The sequence below is a fragment of the Diabrotica virgifera genome, chromosome 9 (genome assembly GCF_917563875.1).
Source record: "Diabrotica virgifera virgifera chromosome 9, PGI_DIABVI_V3a".
Lineage (NCBI taxonomy): Eukaryota > Metazoa > Arthropoda > Insecta > Coleoptera > Chrysomelidae > Diabrotica > Diabrotica virgifera.
Window position 1 is genome coordinate 176,943,903 of NC_065451.1, and position 12,396 is coordinate 176,956,298.

Here is a 12,396-nt window from a genome sequence, read left to right on the forward strand (position 1 = left end):
GATACAAATAAAGAAAAAGTAATTTAACAATTTGTTTGAAAGTCTATGAATTAAGCGTTAAAATTAGACTTTGTAAAGCTCATTTGCATGCGTGGAAGCGGAGTTACAATCGAAAAAGCTTCGAAAAATACTTATTTTGCAAACATTTTCCACTAATTTTACAATATCTCGAATTCTATTGCATTAAAGTTTATTAAACGCCATTTTCTTTATTTGTCTTTTAAGGAACAAATTTTATTCGAAAATTTCTTCTTTTAGTTTACGAGATAGAGCCTTAATAAATTATTTAAACAAACTTAATAAACAATTGAACTGTTTTTAACAATTTTTTGACCACCCGGATTGAAATTACATAAAAAAATTGGATGGACACATCAGAATAAAAAGGCCACGGTAACCCCTAGCTGTCCCCCTGGACTATTAGGGGGAACACTAGCAGTACAACAAAAATGTGATTTTAATATCCTTTAAGCCAAATAGTACATACAGGTGTTTCATTAATAATTAGAAATATTTTAACTGTAGATTCCTGGTCCCAAAATATGGAGGGTTAACCCAAATAACTAAAATAAAATGTAGCTCTTTACTAAGTTACAGAGTGTTTTATTTAAAAATTTAAAAACTATTTGTATCCAGTACTTTAAAATCATTTATCATATCCTTGTCATACTTGGCAGGAAGTGTAGATACTGTACACCCTACTAAATTTTGTTAAATAATCGTTTCTGGCTACTATCAGAGGCGTACAACAGAGGAAAGTTACTGGTTGATCCTTGCCAATCCTGGCCACTGGCGGAATTGCTATTTTAGTACACTTTTCCAATTTTCCAATACTTTCTATGTAAATAATATACTCTCTATAAGACTAATGTAGGCATTAATAATTGTGTTTTTGGCCCACAAGATTGTATTTATTACGCAAACGAATTTTTAATCGCTACTAACAAAAAACATAATGTATTTATTGAAATTTCTTAAAACAAATACAGTAGACTCGCGATTATCCGAGGTAACTGGGACCGTGACTACCTCGGATACGGAAAAACTCGGTTAACACTGAGATTGGTTATATTGATAGAAAAACACGTAAATAATCATAACTGTGGATATTTTAATGACAAAATTAATACAGTACTGTCTATAAAAGATAAAAACATTTACCTTATCAATATTACCGTTTAAAAAAGTCTTTGATTTTGCATAAGCTTTATTCCTCTTTTTGATTTTGAGGCGGCGATGTTGCGTCAAGGTTGAAAATTGTAACTCACCTGTTATGACTTTTGCCTCGGTTAACCGAGGGGCTCGGGTGACCGAGACTCGGATAATCGCGAGTCTACTGTATATGTATTAAAGATTTAAAAACAAATTGGGGTTCTAAAAATAACCGTTTTCTTGTAATCTATATAAAAGAACAATTTTAATAACACGGAAATATCAAAAAACACATTCTAACTGTTGATCAGACAAAAAATGTGTTTTTTGATGATTTAGTGTTTTTAAAATTGTTCTTTTATTTAGATTGTAAGAAATTGGTTGTTTTTAGGACAACAATTTGTTTTTAAATGTTGAGTGCATCTATTCGTTTGAAGAAATTTCAATAAATATCATTATGTTTTTTGTTAGCGATATTATAAATATCATTAGCGATTAAAAATTCATTTGCGTAATAAATGTAATCTTATGACCCAAAAACAATGACATAATTAATACCTACATTAACCAAAGTAACTGCGTCGGTGCATTTTTAATTTCAAATATCTCGAAAAATAATGACTTTATCGTTATGAATGGAGAGTATATTATTTATATAGAAGGTATAGGAGAATAAAAAAATTGCATTAAAATAGCAATTCCGTCAGTGGGGAACAATTCGGGAAGGGTCAGCCATTCACTATTCCCTGTCGTACGCCTCTGGTAGTAGCCAGAAACGTTTATTTAACATAATTTCGTAGGGTGTGCAGTACCTACACTTCCTGCCAAATATGACAAGGATATGTTAAATAAATTTAATTTTTTTAAATAACTCAGTAAGGTGCCATATTTTATTTAAGTGATTTGGGTTAAACCTTAATATTTTGAGCCCAGGAATCTACAGTTCAAATATTTCCAATTATTAATGAATCACCCTGTACAGGCAGCGTATTTCCGTTTGCGTGTTCACTTCACGACAGCGCAGTTTATAAATAGACACGGAAACGGCAAGACATATTTGGTTCCAAACAACTGTTGATTTGAAAGGTTTTTACCGAAACTCCGAACTACACACGGGGTTGTACTGAAACATGCGGCGTTGGAATGCTACATACCAGTGCGTAGTACTACGTCTATTCGTTTCATGTGTTGTTTATCAATTTGCATTTGTAAGAAAAGTCAAATAAATGTATTTGTGTTTTCTACTACTACAAAATTCAAAAATTTTTATTTATAAATCGAATCTTTACTACCAATACTACCTATATACCAATTTTATGCAAAATGGCATATTTAACCAAACAATTATCATTCGTTGGATCTATGAAAACAAAAAATAATTTTTTATGGTAGGTATGTAGGAGTTACTGGTAGTACCGAGCCGATTTATAAAAAATAATGGCGTAAAATTTTTTGAATTTTGAAGTAGTATAAATATATTTATTTGAAAATGCTTTTTGTATAAATGCAAATTAATAAACAACACGTGAAACGAACAGACGTAGTAGAATATGCCTACTTAGCACTGATATATAGCATTTCAACGCCGCATGTTTCGGTACAATCGAAACCTGTACGTAGTTTGGGGGGTTAGCTCTTTCAAATCAACACTAGTTTCTAATCAAATATGTCTTGCCGTTTTCGTGTCTATGTCAAAACCGCGCTGTGGTGAAATGAACACGCAAACGGAAACACCCTGTATAGGCATATTCGTTTAAAAGAAGGTAGGTAACAACTTCGTATCACACCACACTTACCGTGGGAACAAATTAAAGACATCAAAATTAATTGCTACTGAACTGAAAAAGGAACATGAAAGGACAGAAAAACAAAACAAAAAAAAAGTAAACCAAATCAAAACAGATATAACAAGCCAAAGTTTGCCAAAGTGCTCACTTTGTAATTTTGGATGAGAGTCTGTGTACAATTCATGCAAGTAAAACAAATCTAAAGCGAAACATAAGTCATATAGTTTCCATCAGATAACAAAAAATAATGTGAATGGTAGCGAGGGACACAGAACACCAAAATAAATTCATTATAGAGGTATCTAACATAAAATATGGGCGGTTTACTACCAACTAAGTAAATCAGATTTTATGTGTTTCCACTAGTTAGTTTCCTATGTATATACTTTATGATATTCTTCTCTGTTATTGCTATAATTTTTCGTAGATCTAAAAATATGTATAATGTGAAATACATATTAAATGGCGGAGATATTGAGTAAAAACGGTTTTTCTTTAAGTTCAAGATGGCGGCTAACACGGCGGTAGAATTCAGTCGGGATTTTAAATTTACACCTACTCCTATCGACTTCTAAAGGTTAGAAAAATAAAATTTGGCGAAGCTTGATATGCAAGGTTAGACCTTTTTTTAGTCCAACTGGACTATTTATTCAACCGCTTTGGTATATTTCTCTTTAATCCTTAATATTCCACTAGGTTGGCTGTTTTTGGTACCCTTAAAAGATATAATTATATTGAGTTTATTACATGAGACATACCTATTTGTTTATTTTTCTTAGTAGACAAGGCGAAAACGGCGGGTTCGTTGGGAAAAATATTCCCATGAGATTTTTTTGCATAATTACATTCGTGAGACATCCCAGAATAAGGTTCAAGAAGTCGCCCACGTGAAAAGTGGGCCAAAATTTTTTTAACAATTTTTTTAATCAAATTGCAAAAATCAATATTTTGGCCCGGACAATTTTTTGTAGCTTTTTTCGACCATTCTGAATAAAAAAGGTCTCTTATAATTTTTCTCTAAAGTTGATCGTTTTCGAGTTATAAGCAATTTGAAATTAAAAAAAAAAACGAAAAATGGCGATTTTCAAGGCTTAATAACTCGGTTAAAAGTTATTATTATGAAAGCCAGAAAGTGACTAAATCAAAGTTTAATGCCCCCCTACAAGATACCGAAGAAATTTTTGTCATTATTTTATTACTAAGCTGTTATTTTTAAGTAATACTATTGAGCGCCATGCACGTGGTAGGCGGCCGTAAATGTGAGTGCAAGTAAGATGCACAATTGGACTGCCGGAGTGGCATCTCTCTCACACTCACATTTACGGCCGGCTACCACGTGCATGGCGCTCAATATTATTACTTAAAATAACAGCTTAGTAATAAAATAATGACAAAAATTTCTTCGGGATCTTGTAGGGGGGGGGGGGGCATTAAACTTTAATTTAGTCACTTTCTGACTTTCATAATAATAACTTTTAACCGAGTTATTAAGCCTTGAAAATCGCCATTTTTCGTTTTTTTCAATTTTAAAGTGCTTATATGTAACTCGAAAACGATAAACTTTAGAGAAAAATTATAAGAGACCTTTTTTATCCAGAATGGTCCAAAAAAATGGTCGCTTATAACTCAAAAACGATCAACTTTAGAGAAAAATTATAAGAGACCTTTTTTATTCAGAATGGTCGAAAAAACCTACAAAAAATTGTCCGGGCCAAAAATATTAATTTTGGCTTTAAAAATTTTTGGCTTTTAATTTAAAAAAAAATCTGGCCCACTTTTCACGTGGGCGACTTCTTGAACCTTATTCTGGGATGTCTCACGAATGTAATTATGCAAAAAAATCTCATGTAAATATTTTTCCCAACGAACCCGCCGTTTTCGCCTTGTCTATAGTATATAACAAGACAAAACTAACCCTGGATTTTTCAGTTAAACATTATAATAGTCGGAAGGTTTAAACTCTGCAGACTCTGCCCTATTAGTTCATTTTGTATAATTACGAAGGTATGTGTAGTATTTACGAATTCTGTTTGTGTCTGACGATCAAAGAAATAGTCCAGTCAACGAATGTAAAATACAGAGTGACTATAATTTTCTCAGCCTTCATTGATTTGGACCGGAATTAATATATTAACTAATTTTAAGCATATTTTGTTCTATAATTTTTTTTAAAGTCAATACTTTTCAAGGTCTGTTTATATGGGATTAGCTACAGTTAGGTTGTAATGATGATTACATAGTTTCAATTTCCACTCCACACACAGGAGAAGTTAAAGAACTACGAATGCAACAATTTCGCGAATAAGCTATTTCTTCACTTGTATTATTGCTACAGACAGCATAAATCCACTATTCTCTTTGTTTTTTATGCGCTACTTTTAAGAAAGTTTTTTTTTGATAAAATACATACTTTTTCAGTAATTAAAAAAAAAAACGGTTTGAAAGTGTTCCCTTTTGTTAAAAAATTGAAATTTATAAACTTATAAAAGTCGAAAAGTATAAACTTTCAGAAAAAAATATAAAGATGAAAGTTGCATAAAATTGGTTCAGAAAATTATACGGGAAATGGTCATAAACTGGACTATAATGAAACAGCACTTTTACAGTATTTTTGAATACAGTACTTTTCATATAAAACTATCCACCTTAAATAACTTTTGAACCACTGATTTTTTGGAAAAACGCAAAAACAAGTCAAATAATATTTGAAGGGGGAGAAATTATGCCATATTTAAGCTTGCTGGGAAAGGCACCCTCTCACCCCCAGTATCACCCCTTAATTTTTTTCAAATTATTTTCCCCCTTTTTTATTTTATATTTGGATTATCCTTTTTGTGCTGATTTCAGGTTGTAGCATACAAAATAGGTTGTAGCATAATTTAAACTTTTTAATTATTTAACCTTACTATTTTTACTACCTCAAAAACTTTTTCTTCTTCTACTTCTTCTTTTTATTCTTCTTCTTTTTGTGTAGACATGACTCTGCCTGTTTTTTCAATGTGCCTCTAGTAAGTTGTCGTTCCATCGTTTTCGTGGTCTTCCCACTGATCGTCTTCCCATTGGGGAACCGACTCTCGCTGTCCTTACTACTATATTTCTTGTCATTCGGCTTATGTGGTCATTCCATTCTATTCTTTTGTTTCTTACCCAATTATTAATGTTGGCCACCTTGGATCTCCATAAAAACTTTTTGAAGGTACTAAATATTTAAAAAGTTTCAATTATGCTACATTTTCTTACAGTCGATTAAGGTGAGAGAGATACTATCTTGTTAAAATTATCTATCTCATAAACTAATCTCTTTAAGCCGACTGTATTATACATTTTTGAAATCAGCACGCAAAGGAGAATCCAAATATAAAATAAAAATTAAGGGATGATACTGGTGGTGAGAGGGTGCCTTTCGCAGAAAGTTTAAATATGGCATAATGTCTCCCCTTTCAAATATTATTTGACGTATTTTTGCGCTTTTTCTAAAAATCAGTGGTTCAAAAGTTATTTAAGATAGTTTTATCTCTGAAAAGCACTGTATAACTTTTTGGTGCGTGTATAATATACTATTTTTTTTTAAATTTGTTATAAAACAAAAACTATTGCAAAAATAGCAAAATTATTAAGTGCATGAGGTAGAACAATCTATACCAAAAACAAAACATAAAGCGATGGAACCAAAATGTCTATAAAAAATATTTTGATGTTCTCGACTAATCACTGCATTCACAACTATTTTTTTAAATTATTTAATCGCCATTAGACTAACTTCAAAAAAAAAAACAAAACAAATCCAAACATATCGGGCCCGGTCATCTATCGGTTCTAAGATCTAATTATTTAACAAAGTTTTTACCTAGCAACGGATCGTCTAAGCGCAGAAACAGACGAACTACTCTGCAGTGCGACTCTGTGGATCCACAAAGTGGCTTAAACAGGCGATTTTGTAGCCCCAATGATTTTGTAATGGACGCCACATCAGCGAGGATCGGCCAAGAGGCCAGTCACTGTCACCGATCCTCGCCACTGTGGCGTCCATTACAAAATCATTAGGGCTACAAAATCGCCTGTTTAGCCACTTTGCGGATCCACTCAGTAGCGCTGCAGAGTGGCTTGTCTCTTTCGGTTCTAAGTGTCACACACACTCTCACTAATTACCTTGTTCTTCATTTTCAAACTGAACGTTAATATCTGGTACTACACATTCGGACCTAGAGACAGATCTTTCGTCGGTCGATTCTAAGTCATCTTCAAATAAAGAAACACTAGTGTCCATCATATCGGGAATACTTGTCACGCTTCTTTTATCGATATTATCCATAGAACTAAACGGACTTGATTTTTCTAACCAGTTTACTACTGCCTTCATTATAGTTCCTTTAGGGATATAATCTGTACTGCCCAAAGACCTAGCTTCACCACTTATCAATGACTGAGTACTTAAGAATGTCTTAGGATCCATCTCCATCACGATATCGAGGAGGGAACCCTTAACTGACGAACATTTTAGGTTGGGCAAGCTACCTCTTTCGTCTTCTCGTACTTTATCGCTTCTGTAGTATCCCAAGGCGGATCTAGATCTTCTGGTCGTTTTGGTTTTTTTCCTTCTGGGTTTCGGGGATGGGCAGGGACTACGCATGATAGGGATCACGTCTACTTCTATACCGGCTTTGTTTATCGTATGATCTTTGTTTAAAGTGACTGGGCCCATATAAACTATTTCACCTACGGGAATATTATTATCGGTAAACGGTTGATGAAATTTTGACTTGGCGATGAACGATATTCCACTAATGGCGAAGATTTCAGGATTATGTCAAAAATTTACTTGCATTGGATTGACAAAACTATAATCATTAAGATACCACACGTTATTCTCTCTACAATGGCGCCGATATTGTCCAAGAAATTAAATCACCGCGACTAAGATGGGCAGGCCACGTGCGTAGACTTTATAACGAGAGACTTCTGGGAGGAGATTCCTACAGGCAAAAGACCACTCGCAAATCCCAGAACGCGATAGATAGATAACATCCAAGCAGATCCCCGGAAAATGAACATTCCATTTGACCCTGGGTTGATGGAAGACCGAGCAAATTGGAAAAAAGTTGTACAGTCAGCTAGGACCCACCCAGGGTTGTAGCGCTACGTGATGATGATAATGTTTTTTATTGCAGCATCAAGTATTTGAAACAAGAATCTGCAGAATTTATACTCACAAATACTACAATATCTGATATAAGACTACATAAAAGAGCTATTTGAAGACGACGAAAGAATGGAGACAATAGAACCAAGAGGTAGAAAAATCTTCTTGCGAGAGATATATGAACGTGTCTACAGAAACCTAGACGATAGAACAACAGGAAACCAATTTCGATTTAGAAAAGGCTTTGGCACTAGAGAGGTATTACTTACTATACTAACACTTATAGACTGGTGTCGAGATGTCAACGTTGACGTATTCCTATTCTAGTTGACTTTTGAGAAAGCCTTCAACAAAAGATAACAGAGAAGGCTTGAAAACATTACGTAAGACAGGAATAAATGATCAGGATGTGAGAATTATTACAACCCATATCAGAAAGCATGGGCCGCATATGGAGCACTATCAGACATCTACAAGAGCAACATGAAAAATTATTTGAAAAAGAAGACGTTTTTGATGTTTTTTATTGCAGCCTTAAGTATTTGATACAAGAAAATGCTATCTGCAGAATTTATAATCACAAATACTACAATATTTGATAAATAAGAATACACAAAAGAGCTATTTGGAGAATCGAAAGAATGAAGACAATAGACTAAGAGGTAGAAAAATCTTCTTGCGTGAGATATATGAACGTGTCTACAGAAACCTAGACGATATAACAACAGGATACCTGTCCATGTGTCGAGATGTCAACGTTGACGTATTCCTATTCTAGTTGACTTTGAGAAAGCCTTCAACAAAAGATAACAGAGAAGGCTTGAAAACATTACGTAAGACAGGAATAAATGAGCAGGATGTGAGAATTATTACAACCCATATCAGAAAGCATGGGCCGCATATGGAGCTCTATCAGACATCTACAAGAGCAACATGAAAAATTATTTGAAAAAGAAGACGTTTTTGATGTTTTTTATTGCAGCCTTAAGTATTTGATACAAGAAAATGCTATCTGCAGAATTTATAATCACAAATACTACAATATTTGATAAATAAGAATACACAAAAGAGCTATTTGGAGAATCGAAAGAATGAAGACAATAGACTAAGAGGTAGAAAAATCTTCTTGCGTGAGATATATGAACGTGTCTACAGAAACCTAGACGATATAACAACAGGATACCTGTCCATGTGTCGAGATGTCAACGTTGACGTATTCCTATTCTAGTTGACTTTGAGAAAGCCTTCCACAAAAGATAACAGAGAAGGCTTGAAAACATTACGTAAGACAGGAATAAATGAGCAGGATGTGAGAATTATTACAACCCATATCAGAAAGCATGGGCCGCATATGGAGCTCTATCAGACATCTACAAGAGCAACATGAAAAATTATTTGAAAAAGAAGACGTTTTTGATGTTTTTTATTGCAGCCTTAAGTATTTGATACAAGAAAATGCTATCTGCAGAATTTATAATAACAAATACTACAATATTTGATAAATAAGAATACACAAAAGAGCTATTTGGAGAATCGAAAGAATGAAGACAATAGACTAAGAGGTAGAAAAATCTTCTTGCGTGAGATATATGAACGTGTCTACAGAAACCTAGACGATATAACAACAGGATACCTGTCCATGTGTCGAGATGTCAACGTTGACGTATTCCTATTCTAGTTGACTTTGAGAAAGCCTTCAACAAAAGATAACAGAGAAGGCTTGAAAACATTAAGTAACACAGGAAGAAATGATCAGGATGTGAGAATTATTACAACCCATATCAGAAAGCATGGGCCGCATATGGAGCTCTATCAGACATCTTCAAGAGCAACATGCCAAATTATTTGAAAAAGAAGACGTTCAACCAATGTGTGCTTCCAGTCATGACTTACGGCGCCGAAACCTTATCGTTAACCCAGGGCACAGCAACCAAACTTAGAGTGGCCCAAAGAAGAATGGAACGGTCACTACTTGGACTGACTCTCAAGGACAGGGTCAGAAATGAGGAAATCAGAAGGACAGGCGTTACAGATGTCATAGAGCGAGTAGCATGGCTGAAGTGGAATTGGGCGGGCCATATAACCAGAATGAAGGACGGGAGGTGGACCCAAAAAACTACAGTCTGAAGACCTCGAGCAGACAAAAGAAGTAGAGGTAGACCACCTACACGATGAACAGACGACGTCAAAAGGATTGCTGGGAATTGGTTGCAGGAACCCCAAGACCGACAAAACTGGAAGAAATTAGGGGAGGCCTATGTTCAACTTTGCATGCAGAAGGCTGGATGATGATGATGATGGCATCAGATAACCATAATACGACAATATAAGAAGAAAAGTACGACAAGGATGTATACTATCCCCTCTACTTTTTAATATGTGTTCAGAAGAGGTGTTTGGAGAGGCACTAGAAGACATCAATGAAGGCATATCAATTAACGAAATAGTAGTGAATAATCTTAGAAATGCAGACGATAGAATACTCCTTGCGTACAGCAAAGAGGGTCTGCAAATTATGCTTGATTGCTCTATGCAGTACTGCGAGAGGTATAGAATGGCACTGAACACAAAAGAAGAACAAAAATCATGATTGTCAGTAAGAACAACATTGAATACGAAACAATCTACGTTAAACGAACAGCTTTAGAGAAAGTACCCAGGTACAATTACTTGGGATGTGAGCTAAATGAAAAATGGGACCAAATAAAACCACGCACTGAGATGGCCAGAAGCGCTTTCAATAAGATGAAAGCAGTATTGTGAAATAAAAAAATGGAATTCTAGATATTTTCTGTCCTTTTATACGAAGTTCAAGCCTGGAAAATTATGGACGCAACTGGAAAAGACTTGCCAGCTTTGAGATGTGGTGGTATCGAAGAATGTGAAAAATATAATGGACACAACACGGAAACATTAAGAAAGATAAACGAAAAGAAAAAGGACAAGAAATAACACTATGAAGGAAATCAAAATGAGCTACTTTTGTCACATAGAAAAGGGGACAAAACAAAATGCGCGAATTACAGAGGAATTTCACTCTTAATCACGGCATATAAAATCCTCTCAAACATCATTCTTAGTAGACTAACCCCTTATGCTGAAAATGTCCTAGGAGAATATCAAGTCGGTTTTAGGGCAAACAGATCCACAATAGATCAACTATTCATGCTGAGACAGCTTCTAAAAGAGGGATGGGAGTATAACAGACCCATACACAATCTCTTCATAGACTTTCGACAGGCATATGCCAGCGTAGAAAGAAGCCAAGTATGGAATGCCATGGCGGAGTTCTCAATACCAAAGAAACTCATTCGGATGACTAAAGTCTGTATGGAGGGTGGAATATCAAAAGTACGTGTAAATAATAAACTGTCTGACAGCTTCGAAATCAACAGTGGACTCAAACAGGGTGATGCGTTATCTCTACTACTTTTTAACCTTGTATTAGAGAAAGCCATGAGGTCGGCAGAAATAAAAACAGAACTGCTATCGGTTCAAGGTCCCAAGTTATTACTAGTTTACGCAGATGACATTGATCTCGTTGGAGACTCCATCCTATCCACAAAAGCCATTTTCAACAAGGTGGAAGGAGCAACAAGCGAAGTAGGGCTGAGGATTAATGAAGAGAAGACGAAATATATGTGTATAAATAGAACACGGTGCTGGAATCTCCCGATTGGACAGAATACGTAACGAAGAAATAAGAAGAAGGATGCAGGCACACGATACAGCGGTAGACAGGCTCGAGAGAAGAAGCCTAAAATGGTTCGGTCACTTACTTAGAATGGACGACCAACGATGGCCAAAGAAACTCCTGAAATGGAAACCCCCAGGTAGGAAGAAAAGGGGAAGACCAAGACTATCCTGGAATGACACGATAAGGAAGGCCATGGAACACCGAGATTTGGAAGAGGAAGATGCCCAGGATAGAAATAGATGGCGGTTAGGTGTGGGGATGCGGCGTCAGCCGATATGACACCCCGTATATATAATAATAAAAATAAAACAATACGAAGAGACAGGATAGGACAAAATATGACGGTAAACACCTTCAATTTCGAAAGAGTACAACGTTTTAAGTATCTGGGGGCCGTAATCACAGCTGACAACGATGTTACTGAAGACAGAATCCAATCAGAAAATCGCTGTCTATTCGCACTGGATAAGCTTATAAAATCAAAAAATCTTACAAGAAGTTCCAAGATCAAAATCTATAAATCCATCGTCAGATCTGTACTAACATATGGTTGCGAAACGTGGACCATGACCAAATCAAACGAAGAAAAGCTCAGACGTTTTGAACGAAAAATACTTAGA

The 12,396-nt window shown here is 35.1% G+C and overlaps 1 protein-coding gene across 1 annotated transcript in view; it reads right to left on the reverse strand.

Moving 5' to 3' along the window:
* Positions 1–12,396, reverse strand: part of LOC114333145 (titin) — a 96,349-nt gene that overhangs the window by 27,060 nt on the left and 56,893 nt on the right. The window contains exon 7 of the mRNA XM_050660763.1: positions 7,089–7,655. Within this exon, the coding sequence (XP_050516720.1) occupies positions 7,089–7,655 (567 nt within the window). The remainder of the gene's footprint in view (positions 1–7,088; positions 7,656–12,396) is intronic.